The following is a 19682-nucleotide window of genomic DNA, read 5'->3' as shown; positions in this document are numbered from 1 at the left end:
ACATTGGAATAGCAAAAGCTGACAATAAACAAGCAGGCAGCACTGGACTTTCTCATTTCTCATCCGGGGTAGTCCATTTCCATTCTAGTAATTTGATTTGCCCTCTTCTGGAGACAGCACTGGTCACCTTTTTATAACATGTTAATTTTTTAGCAATCTCACACATGAAATTAACTTAAAGTGAAGCTCCACCCAAAAGGAAAAGCTCCGCTTGTTTGCCTCCTCCCCCCCCCTCCGCTGCCACATTTGGCACCTTTTGAGGGGGGGTACCTGGTTTTGACAGGTGCCCGCTTCCACTTCCAGCTGGCTTTGCTGCAGCAAACTCAGCTAGAAATGGGGGCTTTACACACAAATGTGCCTTTTTAAGCAGTGATAGCCTTTGAACAATATTTAAAGCATATCTAAGCCCAAAAACAAAAAATATTGCAGCTTCCTGAACCTTAGATATTGTGGCTGCTATGTGTTATCCTTTATTTTCACCTGGTGATCTGGCCAGTAACACACGTCCTGTTATAGGGAGTCTCCACTCTGTGTAGGAGCAATGGAGGCACTCCTAAGAAGCAGCAGTGTCTGAAAAGGGTAATGTTAGATGGATCAGTATATTTAGATGGACTTTACATAAAGCTGGGTACACAAGGCTTCTGTTGAAGAGTCCTATTTGAAAACCTCCTTCAATCAGCAGCTCACAGACAATTGGCATCAGCACTGATTTGTGTATTCTGACAGCAGAGGACACCTCCCTCTTGGTTCTCTTGGCTCTCTGGTTGAAAAAAATAAATAATAACTGAAATAACAGACTAAACAGACTAAACCAAACTCCAGCAAAAAAAATTTAAGCAGTAACAGAAACAGCTTGGACCAATGTAATAATTCAAATACCATTCCTGTGGGATCCCCAAAAATCACTTTTGTAGGCACTGCTTCTCCAGTGATCTCCACAAGCTCCTGGGCTCCGTCCTGGGCGGTTGCTCTGCGCTCACTGAGCACAGGTGGTCATCTGGGCACCATTCAGAGTATACTTTGCATGTTTTCAATAAACCCCCACCTCTTCATATCATCCAATCACATCATCCACTGAGAAAATGCAAAGTTATCTCTGTATGGTGTCCACACCTGGGAGGTAGTGGAGATCACTGAAGTAGTGAAGCCTAATACAGAGATTTTCAGAATCCATGGGAATCCCACTGGCATGGTATAGGCATACTTATATTGGTCCGAGATAGACTAATGTAACTATGTAAAATTATCCATACCTGCAATTCTTCTTTAAGGAAGAACACACATGCCTCTTGTAGATCGATAAAACATTTTTAGCCCGCATTTAAGTTTAAAGTGGTTGTAAACCTCAGACAGGAAATATGAACAATGCATATCCTTCTATAGTGTGTACTTGTCTCAATTAAGAGCACTATGCATAACTTTTATCTGCTGCTTCATTCCTCTTCTATCTGCATGAATCACGTCTGACAAGTTTTTCTGACACCAAGAGAAAAAAGGTGACAGGGGAGAGATCTCCAGCTGATTAACAGCCTCAGCTTTGTTCCTGTGTGCTGTGTGAAGAAGGGGGGGGGGAGTCCCTTTCCTCTAATCAGCTCTCAGAGCTCTCCTCACCAAGCTCTGCAGAGTGTAATGCTGGCCATACACCTGCTGAAAAATCGTTCGAAAATCTGTCAATTGGTCCGATCGTCCATTTTTCGTCCAGTTAATGGGCACGAATAGAAAATCATTTTCAACTTTTCAGAGCCGAAAAATCGAAGGAACAGTTTTGAAAATCTGCCGGCCGAACGATAAACGAACAATAAATTGAAAGGTTAATGTGTTTCTAGGCCGACCTGTTTGCACTAGGCATATGTGACAAACTGAACGAAAAATTGATTCATTTATTTCCAATGAACGATTTATCGTTTGAAATTCGGTCATTACATGATGGCACGATCGTCTGCTCTCAGCACCGATTTTTCATTTTTCGAAAATGAGTTTGTCCGATATTTCGGCTAGTGTATGGCATACATCACAGCATAACTTCAGCTCTCTGCGCCTTTTTTTTGGAACTCTCAGACAAGCTTATAAATGTTGCACTTTGAACAGGTGTGTGGAAGAGAAGAGATGACTGCAGATAAACAGGTACAACTTGCAGTATGTCGGAGGATTTTTTTTTCATCTGTTTTTCACCTGAGGACAGTCACTTCACTGGCTGCCAGAGATGCGTAAATACTCTTATTACAGCAACAGGTACATTTATTTTTTATTTTTTTTATTTTGCTTGAAGATTTTCTTTCGTCATTGATAATGAATGAATAATAAAATAAGAGTGGACTATTCTATTCTTCAGTTCAGGTCTAGTCTAAAAAAAAAAAAAGTCTTAGAAATGACTGAAACAATTTAAACATTTGCCCAAAATTTTACCACCATCATACATTTTAGTTCCTTGAAGTTCCCCATGAAAAAGAAGACTCCACAAAGCAGTAAAACGTCACAAAGATATGACATTTATTTCCAAAAAAAGATATATAAATCATGAAGAGGCGCTCTAAACATTTATACATCAACCTGATTTTTAGCTAGTGATCTTTTGCTGCAACCTGGTCGAGGTAATAAGAGTTGTAACATCATATCAGCAACAAAGGCAGGAGCATAAGACAAAGGAAGCCAGAAGAATTTGGCGTCCCACCCAGCGCCATACCGCGTCCGTGGGTACCTGGCTATCAGAGCATGTTCCATGCAGTTTGTGACTTTGGAGATATCAGCACTGCAGAGCGTCTTCATAGATAATCTCTGCACTTTCAAATCTAAGACAAAGAGAAAATGATGGTTTTAGTGTTGGAATTGACTGAATCCTGCTGAGAGATGGACGTAGATGATTGGATTTGTTGTATAAAGAGTCTTGTTGAGATTTCTTTTGCTCACCAGCTTGCTTCTTTGGCACACTACACCAATATACAATGCACAGACTGCTTAGCAGCCGCACCTCTGGGTAACAGCTCATCAACATAACTTTGTCACTTTCTCCTCCTCCCTGCACATTTTGTTGCTCAGAAGTGCACCCACTAAGCAATCTGGCTGTATACTGATCTGGTGTACATAGAAAATCATTATGAGTGTCACTAATTGTTTTTATTTATATTTTTCTATAAACGGATTTTGCAGTGAAGATTTGTCTTTTTTTAAGGGACACCTATAGGAAAATACGGCCCTTGGAGGAGATTTATACATTAAAGTGGGAGTAAACTCCCATTTCTGACTTTTACCTATAGGTAAGCCTATACACATAGACAACCCCCGCCCCAATAAACATACACTCTCCAAACTGCGTAAAATAGTGGGTGTGGTCACATTTTACCAATAGTGAGAGGGTCATTAAACACTAGGAGTGCATAATGTACAGAGTTTGTGGGGGTTGGTGTGTGTTACACACAGAGTGCAGGGTTTAGGGGTGTGCTGCATACAGAGTGCAGAGTTCAGGGTGCTCTACACACAGAGCCGCCCTCCACAGCTTCCTACTTCTGCATCCCCATCCGCATCTCACGCCCCCCCCCCCTCTTCAGCTTGGGCCTCTGTGTGCAACCCCCCTTCACTGCCCCCACCCCCTCCTTAAAAGCTCCACCATCTTCCACATGTCTTACTTTTGGATTAAGCTGTGGACTGATCCAAACCATTTGGTGGAGGGGTAATTATGGTGTGGGGTTGTTCTCAGGGGTTGAGCTTGGCCCCTTAGTTCCAGGGAAGGAAACCCTTCAGGCATCAGCATGCCAAGACATTTTGGACAATTTCATGCTACAACTTTGTGTGAACAGTTTGGGGATGGCCCCTTCCTGTTCCAACATGACTGCACACCAGTGCACAAAGCAAGGTCCATAAAGGCATGGATGAGTGAGTTTGGGGTGGAGGAACTTGACTGGCCTGCACAGAGTTCTAACCTCAACCCAATAGAACATATTTGGTATGAATTAGAGCAGAGACTGCGAGCCAGGCCTTCTCATCCAGCTTGACCTCAAAATGGGCTTCTGGAAGAATGGTCAAACACTCCCATAGACACTCTCCTAAACTTTGGGGAGAGCCTTCCCAGAAGAGTTGAAGCTGTTATAGCTGCAAAGTGTGGGCCAACTCAATATTGAACCCTACGGACTAAGACTGGGATGTCATTAAAGTTCATGTGCGTGTAAAGGCAGGTGTCCCAATACTTTTGGTAACATAGTGTACTTGCAATTCACTTTTGCTAAGAGAGTGCCCCAACGTCTGCCACATCCTGACATTTGTGATAGATTTGTCATAGATTCAGATTTGAATTCATGTGAAATGCTTTACCTGTTAATGGTTTTCTTATTTTGTTTAGCCTGCTTTGCTATTTACATATGCCTGGGGGATTCTACAGTTAGGCCGGTGACCTTAATATTTCCTATCCGGAATTACAAATCTCTTGCCGAGAACGGCAGTTCACATACACGTATTTTAAATCCCTGAAAAGCTGTTTGCTGAGAGTTTTGCTTTCAATACAAGATTATTACAGAGGCTGATCCAACCATTATTTCTACTGGTGATCCAATTCACTTACACTTGAACAAGGCATACATTATTTACTTACAATTTTGAAAGTATTTATCTCCATATGCACATCTGACGTCCGGTTTAAGCCTATCCCATAATCTGTTCAGATCCTTTTCTATTATTTCAAGGCTGGTTACTCCAGTCTTAAAGAAGCCAGGTTCAATAATACTGACTTTCACTCCAAAGTGCTGCATGTCCCTCCTAAAACAAGGAAAAAAGGAAAGAGTTGACAGTTGAGTTACATGCATGTTCCAGGTGTATGGTTGTGCACACGTGAATTTCTAGCATGCATATACCTATATGTAAATAGGCATACATGTCTATGAGCCTACTGAAGGGAAAAAGTATTCCTTGTCCATATTGCAGGTGTGCCTTCCTGTGCCCAAGGACCCAGAGCGAACTCTCACTAGTGTCCCCAATAGTGGGTTGAGGTTGTTGTCACATGAAATTATCCTTGGCAGCACTCCAACCTAAAACCAAGGCTCCTCCTGTAGAACACTGTTAACTCTTTGTAATCCCTGGCCAACATCTGTAACACTTCACATTGTTCCTACAGACACAGTTGCTCATTACACTTTAGAACACTTCTCTCACTTGAGTTGTGCAGCATTTCTGAGCTGGTACTGCTGAGCCTATACCTGTCTCCACCAACCCAGAACATTCCATTCACGGCACTGTTCAGGAGTGGTTTTGGCGCCAATACCGTTGGTATGGGCACCTTTTTCCCCTCCCCTCTTACAGATGCCCACATGATGTTGGGGAGGTTCGTTGGATGTGGGTCACTATAAGTACCACCATGGATAATACACTCACCTTTCAAGCACTTACTCTGAGGAGACCAAGCACTACTCATTAGGAGCTGTGCTACCTATCTCATAAGGTATCATCTTTTATATATATATATATATATATATATATATATAAACATTTTTTACACACTTATTTATGTCTATTTTTGGTGCAACCTTTGGTTATTCCCCCCTTTTTTTCTTTAGTTCAAGACTTATGGTCTTCACCTTTCACATAATTTTCACACATATCATTTTTATAATTCTTATAATTTTTAATCTTTTTATCATATCACCAACAATCAATGCACTGTGACTACCCTTTTGGGCATCATTTCTAATTGAATCATATAAGATACTTGTTTATACCTCACATACATACCTATAAGGTACTCCACAGCAGCACATTTGAGATATTTAATCATTTTTTTCTTTGCTGATTCACTAGGATGTATCCCACAATCTCCAGATATTGTCCAATGGTGGCCCTGCTGACCTTCCGCCACGATCCTATCCCACAGCTCCCGGGAAGGGGATGATATTCCCTATGCACCTCCAAACTACCTCATGTGACTTTTGCAATCTTAGTTATTTTATCAGTGCCAACAGGTATATCCCCACTCTCCCCTTTTTTCCTCTCCCTTTCCCTTTTCCTCACCCCCCCCCCCTTTTACCCCCCTCCCCCTTTATAGCCCTTTGTTATACCATACTAACAACCATGCATTTTATTATAGACACGCTTATACTTACATACGTTGCATCTGCTCCTGATGATTGGTATCAACCATGAAACGCGTAGAGCTGTTAAGGATGCCACATCATGATTATTATGTGTCTACCAACCCTTTATGTATTGCAATGAATTTTAACCCTAATTTATTTATATTATCTATACTGGTGCTAGTCCATATTATCCAATTGGACACCATTGACATCATTATGTGCAATTGTATTATGCTTGCTGCAATGGGCTGTCTTATGCATTTCTGGATGTCTTTCACCATTTAATGATATATCCATGTCATTTTGGTTTTATGTAAGATGTATGTATATATCTAATAATTAAATATGATGTTATGTTCTCTATGTTTTTATGTTATTTATCAGTAATGACCACCACTGTCATTATGTTATGATGTTAACTTATGCATCCATTTATTAAAATGTAACATACAATTATGCTGTTATGGATTTCATATACACATATGCAATATTTACGCCAGCCCATTGATACATTTATATATAATTCCCCTGATTGCTGCCAATGTTTCATTTAAAGTCCCAACCTCCTTTTGTTTTTATATATGTATAGGGATGGAGGAATATGACCCTACCCTGTCGTTTCCTCATTCAAAGTCCCAAATTTCCCCCCCCCCTTTTTTTTTCAACCCAGAACATTAGCTAAGTGGTTAGCACGTCTGCCTAGCAGCACTAGGGTCATCATCCGTTTGAACCGCAACCATGGCACTACCTGCATGGAATTTGTATGTTCTCCCTGCGCCTGTGTGGGCCTCTTCAAGGTACTCTCTTTTCCTCCCACACTCCAAAGACCTGCTGGTAGGTTAATTAGCTCCTGTCCAAATTGGCCCTAGTATGTGAATGTATGAAATGTGAGTTTGGGACCTAAGATTGTAAGGTCCTTGAGGGCAGGGCCTGATGTGTATGTATAATACTGTATATATGTAAAGTGCTACCTTCATTGATGGTGCTATATACTGTAAGTACCTGAAATAAATAACCCAGTAGCCTGTCACCTTACTCCCAGTGACATTGATTTGTATGTTACACATGGATACCAGGAAGCTGACTTCTACATTTCCTGTGCGTTTTTTTCTCCTAAGGCCTCACTAGATCTTTCTTCATGTTTCCCAGGCTAGGTCCCTAGGTGCCCCATGTTGCGAGGTTGGTCCCAGTATGTGGAGAACCTGTTGCTAGGGAAGAAGCCTATACACAAAGCTCCTTCACTACCAGGGCTCACCTCACCCCTGCCATGTCACCCAATTACCGACTGACTGGTTGCTTATGCACACGACACTGGTACTGTAGTCATTAGCAATGGCAATATAGCCTCCTCTGGATAGCTTTTCTGCTTGTTAGACATTGGTACAGCATCTTCACTAACTCCTCTCGGTCCCCTGCTAAGCCCTGTTTTTAGATATGCCATGCATGCACCACTTAAGTGACTTCAGACCAGGTAATTTAGGTAATAACAAAGTTATTTTACTGAAGTAATTAAACAAAACAGATGAACAGTTCTCAGAGACATCTTCCATACACATTCCTGTACAAAGTCCTCTAAGTGCCCTTTTAGTGTGTCCCTGGGGCTCCTTTTTGGCCCATGAGGTAGTCATACCTTAGAATAGGTGAGAAAGCCCTTTAGTCCACTAGTCCATTCAGCAACATAAGTCCATATCTCTTAGAACCCCAAATGGGTTTCCACATGTGGTTGTAAACTGTCAACTACATCCTCAGCAGCACTCTTCTTGTCTTCCCATGCAGAGAGCAATGAAAAGACCTTTTACTTAGATACAGTATCCCTTCTTACATAGTTACATAGTTACATAGTTAGTGAGGTTGAAAAAAGACATCTGTCCATCCAGTTCAACCTATGATGTGTGTGTGTGTTTGCTGTTAACCGTACATTGTATACCCCTGTATGTTGTGGTCTCTAAGGTGCCCATCTAATAGTTTTTTGAAACTATCAATGCTCCCTGCTGATGCGACTGCTTGTGGAAGAGAATTCCACATCCTTACCGCTCTCACAGTGAAGAACCCCTTACGCACTTTAAGGTTAAACCGCCTTTCCTCTAGTTTTAGTGAGTGGCCACGTGTCTTATTGTATCTCCTTTCTCTGAATAGTTTGTTCCTTATGCTAGGGTCGTCAGAACAGTATTTGTACATTGATATCATATCCCCCCTCAATCGTCTCTTCTCCAGAGAGAATAAGTTCAGTGCTTGTAGTCTTTCCTCATAGCTGATGTCCTCCATTCCCCTAATTATTTTTGTTGCCCTTCTCTGGACTCTTTCCAATTCCAGCACATCCTTCCTGAGGACCGGTGCCCAGAACTGGACAGCATACTCCAGATGTGGCCGGACCAGAGTCTTGTAGAGAGGGAGAATAATCTCTTTATTTCTGGAGTGAATCCCCTTTTTTATGCATCCCAGTATTCTGTTGGCTTTGCTTGCAGCGGCTTGGCATTGCATGCCACTGCCAAGCCTGTTGTCTACCAGTACCCCCAGGTCCTTTTCCATCCTAGACTCACCCAGAGGTTCCCCCCCTAGTGAGTAGCTTGCTTTCTGGTTTCTGGCCCCAAGTGCATTACTTTACATTTTTTAAACATTAAACCTCATCTGCCATGTAGTTGCCCACCCCATTATTTTGTTCAGGTCTGCTTGTAAGGTTTCCACATCCTGCATAGAAGATATTGGCATGCCTTCTTATATATTTTGTCCAGCAGAGGGCGGCACTTCTCAGAAAAGCCTGGGAAAACCTAGCCAGCAGTGTTAACCCTTACCTCTCAGACCTATTATTTTCCTGTAGATTTGTTTTGATGATTGTGAACAAGCTCTCTGAACATACAAAAACCTTTGCAGGTCCGAAGAAGTGGTATATCCGTAAAACGCATAGACCTCATTTGAAGGACACAGATCGCTTGCTTTTGTGATGTCTATATGGTTTTAAACTGTATTTATTAAAATTGATTAATTTATTAATTTATATGTTCTGCTGAATCAAACATAAGTGACATTAGGGGTATATTTAAAGTCCCAAAGTCTCCCTTACCTTCCCTTTACTATACATATTGGGATGATACCCTGAGTCACTCCACGAGTGTATGTGTAAAATTTATACTTCATTCCACACTTACCTTTCTGCCTAATTTACACCTTTATTATGGAATTTCTAAGAAAGAACAACATAATTTGCAGCTGTTACAGAATGCTGCAGTTTACTCACCAGCCAAAGAAAGGAGCTATAGAAATATAATATTATTTTTCTTATTATTATTGCCATATCCCAAAGTTTTCAGTTGGATTCTGATGATGGTGTGATTCTGGTGTGCCTTGACAGAAATCGGGATTCATCAGACCGAGATACATTTTTCCAGCCTTCAGCTGTTAAGTTTTGGTGAGCCTGCTCTTCAGTCTCAGTTTTTTGTTATTGGCTGACAGGAATGGAATCCAACATAGTCATCCGCTGTTGTGGGCTATCTGTCTGAAAGCTGGATGTGTTGTGTATTCTGAGATGCTTTTTTGCTTAACACAGTGGTAAAGTCATTATCTGAGTTACTGATGTCAACTCAAACCAGTCTGGCAAAGTTTCCTCTGAGCTGAGATCTCTCTTTAAAAAATAATTTATTTTAAAGAACTTCCACCACTGGAGGTTTTTTGTTTTTAATACATGAAACCAACATGACCTCTGACAACAGGTTCATCAGTGATCAATATTACAGGGCATTTATGCTTCAGTTACATTATGCTTTAGGGTTCTATCCCTCTAACTTAAGGCACTGTCCGAGGAGAAGGCCCTTCCCATGACAGACCACTCATACACACAGTTAATGTCTAGGCCACTGTTCTAGAGTTGTAACATTATGCCTGGGTCAGAGGCTCCAGGCCAGCCAACAGCGGAAAACAAGACAGGGAAACCTTCACACTCCACAATTGTAGTAGGCATACAGTAACTCTTTTTACTTTACTGTCCTAAGGGGAAACCTTTCCCATAAAGGCCACTCATACTGAAGGATGAAACAGTATGTTCTTCATTGCGGAGTATAACTTTCCTTCATGGGAAATCCAGTGTCCACAGTCTACATATTGGAGTCTAGCTCCTTTAAGGAAGTAAGGCCACCCCCTCCCTCTATAAGGATCCTTAGTCCTGGGCTACTCACATAGTGAAAAAGTAGGTGTTCATCTCTCTTCTCACAGAAGTCCTCCTCCCAAGGTCTCCCATCTCCCATTGACCATGAATACCAATAGGTACGGATAGGCAGGGAGTATTGTTCAGTGATCACCAGGGCAAGATTAAGGGGACCTACCCCCCATTACATTCAGAGACACTCTGTACCTGCATCTGCATGATTTTATAAGTTGTTCTGCTGCCATAGGTTTGGTTAATTAGGTAATTCCATAAATAAAGATGTGTACAGGTGTTTGTAATAGATAGCTCAGTGTACAGTATATCCACATTCTGATTAGAAATGTCCCGAACTGTTCGCCGGCGAACAGTTCCCGGCAAACTTCGCATGTTCGCGTTCGCCTCGGCGGGCGAACATATGCGATGTTCGGTCCGCCTCCTATACATCATCATTGAGCAAACTTTGACCCTGTACCTCACAGTCAGCAGACACATTCCAGCCAATCAGCATACCCTCCCTCCCAGACCCTCCCACCTCCTATAAAAAAAACAAGGGCAGCATCCATCTTAGATTCATTCTGAAGCTGCAGAGTTAGTTAGAGCAGGGAGAGGGCTGCTGTTGCTGCTGAATTGATAGGGAAATCATTAGCTAGGCCAGTGTTCTGTGTCCACTCCTGCTGTAAGGACAGCATCCTGACAGCACCCCAAAAAGCCCTTTTTAGGGCTGGTATTTCAGTCTGCTTTTATTTTTTTCTATATATTTATCAGGCATTTTTGGAGGCAGGCATGAATTTTTTGGGATTAGTGTCGGGGGGGGGGGGGGTCTAAAAAGTGTACCTGTGAAGTTTCAGCTCTGTAGCATGCCCAGAACCAGAAAAAAAAGATCATATAGGTGTAATAGGAGGGTCCCACCATCCCTGCTCTACTGAAAAATTATCTTTTTTTCTGGTTCTGGACATGCTACAGAGCTGAAACTTCACAGGTACACTTTTTAGACCCCCCAGACACTAAATCACACAAAAAAAGTTCTTAAAAATTGTCATTTTTGATAGAGAGACAATTATTGGAAAAATTAAAAAAAAAAAAAAATTCTTTGGATTTAGTGTCTGGGGGGTCTAAAAAGTGTACCTGTGAAGTTTCAGCTCTGTAGCATGTCCAGAACCAGAAAAAAAAAAGATCATATAGTTATAAAAGGAGGGTTCCCACCATCCCTGCTCTACTGAAAAATGATCTTTTTTTCTGGTTATGGACATGCTACAGAGCTGAAACTTCACAGGTACACCTTTTAGACCCCCCAGACACTAAATCCAAAGAATTGTTTTATTTTTTTTTATTTTTTTTTTTATTTTTCCAATAATTGTCTCTCTATCAAAAATCACAATTTTTAAGAACTTTTTTTGTGTGATTTGGTGTCTGGGGGGGTCTAAAAAGTGTACCTGTGAAGTTTCAGCTCTGTAGCATGTCCAGAATCAGAAAAAAAATAGAATTAGTGTTAGGGCTAGGGTTAGGGTTAGGGCTAGGGTTAGGGTTATTTTTAGTGCTTAGGGTTAGAGGGTTAGGGTTAGAGGCGTAGGGGTAGGATTACTAACTCTAACCTTAAGTATCTCACCATAACCCTAACCCTATCCCCTAACACTAAACCTAACCCTAACCCTTAAAGCCCAGTTCCTGTCCCATTTTGGTCGGTTCTGGTCTGTTTGCGGATGTTTGCGGTGCGTTAAACGGGGAGTTTGGTCTGTCAGAGTTTGGTCTGTCACTGTGAAGCGGGCGTAACCCTTACACTACCTGATTGATACAACATCATACCTGATTGTATACACACACTGGATGTTTTAAAGCACGTTATTCCAAACAATTTAGGAATGTTAGGTGATTTATGCCCTTTATGGATTAAAACCAGACTCTGCGTCAACTACGTAATTTTCCATGGGAGTTTTGCCATGGATCCCCCTCCGGCATGCCACAGTCCAGGTGTTAGTCCCCTTGAAACAACTTTTCCATCACTATTGTGGCCAGAAAGAGTCCCTGTGGGTTTTAAAATTCGCCTGCCTATTGAAGTCTATGGCGGTTCGCAATGTTCGCCGGTTCGCGAACATTTGCGGAAGTTCGCGTTCGCCGTTCGCGAACATTACATTTTATGTTCGCGACATCACTAATTCTGATCAGCGTAACGACAGGCTTTCGTTTTAAAGCTGAACTCCAAGCAGGAGGGTAAATACAAAAAATAAATAAGCATAAGGGAGCTGTTTACATGTCATGGGATTTGTAATATTGTTTATCTAGTCCTGAGATTTACACAGCTCTGACACACCACACGGCCCTGTCTGCCAGTGTAGGAGACTGATTCTAGGACAATATCCCCCCGTTCAATATCCCCCGGACAATATCCCCCTGGACAATATCCCCCCTGGACAACATCCCCCCGGACAATATCCTCCCTGGACAATATCCCCCTAGACAATATCCCCCCTCTAACCCTAGCCCTAACCCTATGTCCAGGGGGATGTTTTCCGGGGGGGATATTGTCCAGGGGGGATTATGTCCAGGGGGATATTTTCCAGGGGGATATTGTCCTGATACCAGGAGACTGGAGTTTTCTTCACCCAAGTGACTATCATCTATATGTCTTATCCCTCCCTCAACCTGTAACTGGACAGGAAAAGTAGAAGAAATAAACAGATGAACTCTTTCATTTCACTCTCTCCTTCTGTCAATATATTCCTTGATAGCACATGAACCCTGCAGCACAACTGATTGGCTCCTTGTGCTGCTTCTCCATCTCCTATTCTAAGCTCTTCCATACAAGGACTGCAAGAGGCTCATACAAAGTCAATTCTCATTACTTTATATATATATATATATATATATATATATATATATATATATATATATATATATATTGTGACAGGAAGTCAGGTAAATCTGTGGGTGTTGCTACAGACGGGAGATACATTTCTGCCTTGTTTAGACAATTCACCAATTACTATCAGGTGTTGGCTGCAGAGATAGCCAGAAAGGTTTAAGGACATTGGAAAGCTTCAGCTATTCAGAATGAGGTAATTAAGGCCTCTATAAGTTATCCAGAGGATGACTACTGATTGCTGCATCCTGAGGCTTTGTGCGTTAAGGAGAGCAGTGAGCTGAGAGACTTCTGAAGGTGAGGTGGTGTTGACTTTTTCTGTGTGAAAAGAAAACAAATAGACTATTGGTCTTCTGCTGTATGACCAGCAGGGTCTGCCCAGCAGTAGGTTGGGACAGACTCCATAGGTAGGTTCCTGTGTTGTGAAGGTAGACGCCCCAAGTGGCCAGGGTTTATTTTATGTTTGTTTGATTTATGCTGTTTGTTGTTTTCAACCACTCCTCGACTGTCTCTCTGTGTAGCGAACCCACACAGAGGGTCACCCACACCCGCTACCGAGCTAACCCCTTACAATATAAATATATATATATATAGCACCCTCCTAGGTAGGTGCTAAGAGAAAAACCATATAGGTGGCCCTGTCTGCATATCAGGGGGCCTGATCATTTAGTTAACACGTTTCCAGGTGTGACCTGTTGAGCCTGGGGAGTCTCCCCACTGTTTCCAATGAGGGCTCTTATTGGACAGTGGAGGAAACCTAGCCAATAGTACACCAGGGCTTATGGCTATCTCAGTGGGCAGAGATGCACCCTGGGATGAGTTATAAGTCTGAGGGAAGCATGTGACAGGGGGTCTTTGGCGGGAAGCAGAGTCCCAGAAGGAGGCTGTTGGCTGTCTCTCCTCCTGTCAGAGCTAGAGAATGTGTCCTGGGCAGTCGGCCTAGAGCACAATGGTTGAGCTGGGCTGCAAAGAGGGATCCAGAGTGATGTGGACCGAGTGGAGCTGCTGGGCAGAAGTTTCGGGGAAAATGAGTGTCGTGAGTACTTGAAACCGCCCAGGGGTCTGCGTAGGAGAGGGGACCACTCCAGAAGGTCAAAGGGATCCAGGAGCCAGCTAACCAGTAGAGGAAGGCTTAGAAAAGGGGGTGCCAGAGTCTAAGCCCTGAAGATAAGTGAGTGAAAGGGGGCGCCAGTGTGGGCCCTGAAGTGTTCAGCAGTGCAGCAGTAGTACAAGTAGCTACCTCAGCAAGGAGTGCTTAAGGGAGCTCAAAGAGGGCTTCTTTATTCGAGAAAGCAGTCCAAAGTCAGTTTGGAGTCTACAGGCAGCAAGCCAGCGTTAACCAGCGTCAACCAGCGTTGACCGGCATCTAGCCAGCGTCAAGTCAGTGCCACTCAGCATTTTTCAGTTGTCCCTAGCAATTTGTGCATAGTTGAGCCAAAGAAGTATCCCACTCATTCCCATCTCCCATCAAAGTTCTCAATAAATATTAAAACCCAAAGATACTGGACTGGTCATTGCCTCAGTGCTCACACTTGGAGAACATGCTTAAATGTGCTGTTGTTGCTAGTGGTAACCCAGGCGGACCCGTATCCAGCAAAATGGCTAGGAATCCTACTACATTTATATATATATATATATATATATTTAATGATGTATAACAGTGCTGAATTACGTTGTGTCTTTTAGATTTGCCTTGAGCTTAGCTTTAATTGTATTTTAATTGCATCTGGAATAACATAACATCTTTCTCCCCAATAGTCTCCCTCTCTATCTCCCAAGGTGTCTGGGTAGGATCACCTGGAGAAACATAATCCTTGACCCATTTCCCCCCCAGTCCCATCAAATATTCACATGGGGATATTACTAGGGTTGCACTGATATCCATACTGGTATCGGTATCAGTGCTGATACTAGGCATTTTCGCAAGTATTGGTACTTACGAAAATGCTCAGATACCGGAAACCAATAGCGGAAGAGACATCAGCTGGGGGCAGGATGCCTCCTCCTCCCCTCCTGCAGCAGGGTTCAGAGCAGTAGACATCACTCCAGCACTGACCACTGTAGTGGTGAGGTCATGCCCCAATCTAAGGGGATACTGGGGAGTGGTGGGCTCCACCCTTCCAAGCCCTCCACTGCCCTGACATTTGCCGGCAGTCTCCTATCCTGCATGGTACATAATGAGCACAGCACTAAGAGCTCCTTCTCCCCATCCCATTCCCTTACAGCTACGATGTGCACACAGAGTATAGCTAGCTACTGCAACTAAGTTTCTGTTCCTACCGTGGAATTTTACAGGTCAGAACTGAAACCCAGTAGCTAGCTATACACTGTGCACATTGTAGCTGTAAGGGAATTGGATTTCAGCTCCAGCGTGTGCTGTGTAGATAGCAGGAGCTCTGACTGTGTTCAGGCTGTGTACAATTCAGGGATGGGAAACAGAGCTCTGCCTAGTGCACTGCCAGCAGTGACCCCTGCACTGGGCTCTCTTACCCCCCCCCCTCACCTTACTGTGCCCTCCTACCCCCCTGTACTGTGCCTTCCTACCCCCCTGTACTGTGCCCTCCTAACCCCCTGCACTGTGCCCTCCTAACCCCCCTACCGTGCCCCTCTAACACCCTGTACTGTGCCCTCCTAACACCTTGTACTGTGCCCTCCTTACACCTTTACTGTGCCCCCAACCTCCTGTACTGTGCCATTCTAACCCCCTGTATTGTGCCCTCCTAACCCCCTGTACTGTGCCCTCCTAACCCCCTGTACTGTGCCCTCCTAACGCCTTGTACTATGCCCTCCTAATGCCCTTACTGTGCCCTCCTAACCCCCTTACTGTGCCCTCTTAACCCCCTTACTGTGCCTCCTAACCCTGTGTACTGTACCCTCCTAACACCTTGTGCTGTGCCCTCCTAACCCCCTGTAATGTGCCAACCTAACCCCCTGTACTGTGCCCTCTTGCCTCCTGTGCTTGCTGTGCCCTCTCTGTGTTGTGTCCTACTGCCCACCCTGTGTTGCCTCCTCCTTCCCCCACCAGCTGTAACCTCTGCTCCCATGTCTCCCAATGACCCTCAGAGCCCCATCCCCTTCCCCCAGCGATCACAACCTTTTTTATCTCCCAACTCAGTCAGTGAGAAGAATGCTCCTTACTCTTGTCATCATTGGGAAGAATTACCCCCCCCCCCCCCCAGATAGCTAAAAGGAACAATGGTGTCATTGGAAACTTATCTGAGAGGCAGAAATTGCCCATTTCTCAAGGAACCCCTAGCAACCTCTGGGGTTCCACAAAACCCTGGTTGAGAAACCACGATCTAGCAGGTTGAATAAAAAAAAAAAAAACTGACAGATTCCCGCATCAACACAAACGATGTGTGAAGCAGGTGTCTTTCCAGCTGGGCTATTGTATTCTGATAGTGGGGACTCTCCCTCATTGGCTGCAAGCACTGGTCAAATGCTGGTTTCCCAGCAAGCCCATTCCACAGAAGCCAGTTGTTAACCACTTGCCTACCATATACTGTAACTTAGATATACAGCGGCAAAGTGGCATGGCTGTGCCGGATCACATACCTAGTACGTGATCTGGCACTTCCAGGTCTGGGGCACATGCGTGTCGCCACGACTCACTCCCGCTGTGATCACATCGCTGTGACTCAATGTCCGCCAGCACCTGCCGATTGTTCAGTACAAGGGCAGAACGGCAATCTGCCTATGTAAACAAGGCAGATCGCCGGTCTGTCAGTAGAGATGGAATTGATCCTTTGTTCCTGCAAAGCAGGCATATGGATCTATGCTTTCCCTTAGTAAAAGCACTTCCCACAGTACACAAGCACTGGCTAGGAACACATTTAACCCTTTGATCGCCCCTAATGTTAACCCTTTCCCAGTCAACGTCATTAGTATCAATATACACTTATTGGAATTTTCTACTACCAACAATACGTAGCAGAATACATATTGGCCTAAAATGATGAAGAAATTTGATTTTTAAATGTTTTTATTGGATGTGTTTTGTAGCAGAAAGTAAAACATATATATATTTTTTTTTTTTTTTTCAAAAATGTCGGTCATTTTTTGTTTATAGTGTAAAAAATAAAAACCACAGAGATGATCAAATGTCACCAAAAGAAAGCTATTTCTCGGGAAAAAAAGGACATCAATCTTATTTGGGTACAGCGTCAATTGTCAGTAATTTAGAGCCGTATCGCAAAAAATGGCCTGGTCATGAGGGGGGTAGATCAAGTGGTTAAACTTGCTTTTGTTGAACAAACAGCTGTAGACATGTAAAGAAAGTTGGCCAGTTCCTGCTGAACTGAACAACTTCTGGTACGTGTGTACAATCTGTAATGCATGCAAAATGCAATTCTATGCAACACCCTAAAAAATGTTATACCTATATACAGTAAATTTTAACCACAATGTATAAATAAAGTCTCAAAGCATTGTGAATGAAGCAAGGTATTGAAATTGTCCCCCTCCACACTCCTGCCATGCCACCTCAACAAAGATAAGCCATAACTAGAGCACATCACCAGATAAAGTTAGCAGCTTCATCATATCAGCAATGTTACCTTGTAGACAAAATAAGTAATCACAGGTTTCCATTAGAATCTTAACTCCTTGGCGCCGGTGCCTCCCGGTCCTTTAAGGGGTTTCAGGTGCTGGGAGGCAGGGTTTATTATCATGTGACCACCTTGATTGGCTGTCACAGTGATCACATGATTAAAAGCTCCCAATTGCAAGCAGAAACCAGGACCTTTCCGTTAGCCCCCTGTAACTGTGCCAGGAGCATGCAGGGATTGCGCTCTTGGCACAGCTGGGTTTGCACTGTAGTACGCAAATTTGTGGCTGATCCTCCCAAAGGCCCACCTAACAAGAGGCTGCATATTTGCACGCAGTTGCGCCTAAGGTTCATTATTGCCTAGAAAGTTACATGCCCCGCATAGGTCTTCGTCTTCCTCATTCTTCTGTGCAGAGGTATCATATGCCCCCCATATGTTTTTTATTGATCATCACAATTACCCTAAATAAGGGTAGTCTGCAACTGTGCTTGCAACCCTATATAGTACATTTGCAGTGGCCTAGTGGATGTCCAGGGGGTCAAGTTACAACTTCTGTGCTCCTGCAGTAAATCAGGGGAGTTAGCTCAACTGATCAAAACTGTAAACCTGCCTGTTACATTATAAGGGCAGATGTATTTTAGTCAATAAGTGTCTGATGGGTAGGGATGATCGAACGGTTCGGGTCCACCATCGGTTCGACCCGAACATTGGGTGTTCGAGGTTCGGCCGAATTTAGAACTTTTTGCCCAAAAAGTTCGGAATTCGGCAACCAGAACCGCCCAAAAAGCAATGCTTCAGGAAATGGGCTTTAAAAGCCCGTGATTGGACCAGAACCATTAGCAAAAGCCAATTGAGGGGGCAGGAGAATGCTAGGAATGTGATTGGAGTGACTAGGGGGTCCCTAGACCAATCATTAGTGAATACGCTCCCCAGTATATAAGATCGCCCCCGCCATATTCCTAGCATTGTTATACTGGACATGGAAGAGAATGGAAGCAGTTCTGTTAATTTTACTTTAAAAGTGTCATTTAGCTATTTTTAGTGTGAGGAAAGGGATATCTAGTGTAGTTAGAGTGCTCCTTTACACTTTAGTTAGCTTCAAAAATTGAGTTTCTGTAGGGAAAGTGTTAAGTGTAAGGGGACCGTAGTGTAGTGTAGGGTTAACTGGCAGTGACTGCTATGGCAGGGTGACAAAACCCTTCCATAGCAGGGTGACCGCTATAGAGAAATGATAATTTCTCTGAATAGCTTCGTAACTGGAATATGGCTTCTCACCAGCCAAGCATTTTTTATGCTGCAGGGGCTGCCACTGCCAGTGCTTTTTTGAGGACATGTTTGATGTCAGACATGACATCTGAACATGTGTATAGGGGGTATATATAGACATATATGTCTGAATATATACCCCTAGACATATATAGGTGTGATAGTAGCAGAAATAAATGCTTGCGCTAATTAAATCATTTACAGGAATATATTTCTGCTACTATCACACCTATATATGTCTAGGGGTATATATTCAGACATATATGTGTATATATACCCCCTATACACATGTTCAGATGTTTTGCCTGCCTCAAAAGAACCAAAAAAAATGCCAAAAAAACGCTAGCGTCAAAAAAAAAAAATGCCCAGGTGTGTTTTTTCTGGCATTTTTTGGGGGGTTTTGGAGGCAGGCAAAACATCTGAACATGTGTATAGGGGGTATATATAGACATATATGTCTGAATATATACCCCTAGACATATATAGGTGTGATAGTAGCAGAAATAAATGCTTGCGCTAATGAAATCATTTACAGTAATATATTTCTGCTACTATCACACCTATATATGTCTAGGGGTATATATTCAGACATATATGTGTATATATACCCCCTATACACATGTTCAGATGTTTTGCCTGCCTCAAAAGAACCCAAAAAAATGCCAAAAAAACGCTAGCGTCAAAAAAAAAAAATGCCCAGGTGTGTTTTTGCTGGCATTTTTTGGGGGGTTTTGGAGGCAGGCAAAACATCTGAACTTGTGCACAGTACCACTATACACATGTTCAGATGTTTTTCCTGACTGCAAAGATCCCAAAAA

General features: G+C 43.1%; 1 protein-coding gene across 1 annotated transcript in view; it reads right to left on the bottom strand.

Annotated features, from left to right (window-relative positions):
- Positions 1–2538: 2538 nt before the first annotated feature.
- The window catches only part of LOC309557375 (retinol dehydrogenase 7-like), a gene marked incomplete at its 3' end in the record, with an annotated part of 32916 nt that continues 15772 nt past the window's right edge, over positions 2539–19682 (bottom strand). The window contains exons 5-6 of the mRNA XM_082260066.1: positions 4583–4746; positions 2539–2789 (exon numbers count right to left, since the gene is read on the bottom strand). Of these exons, the coding sequence (XP_082116192.1) occupies positions 2539–2789; positions 4583–4746 (415 nt within the window). The remainder of the gene's footprint in view (positions 2790–4582; positions 4747–19682) is intronic.

This window comes from Pelophylax lessonae, assembly GCF_965119305.1.
Source record: "Pelophylax lessonae genome assembly, chromosome: 6".
In the NCBI taxonomy this organism is placed as follows: Eukaryota; Metazoa; Chordata; class Amphibia; order Anura; family Ranidae; genus Pelophylax; species Pelophylax lessonae.
Note: the sequence above shows the minus strand (reverse complement) of the source record. Positions and strands in the feature narration are given on the sequence as shown.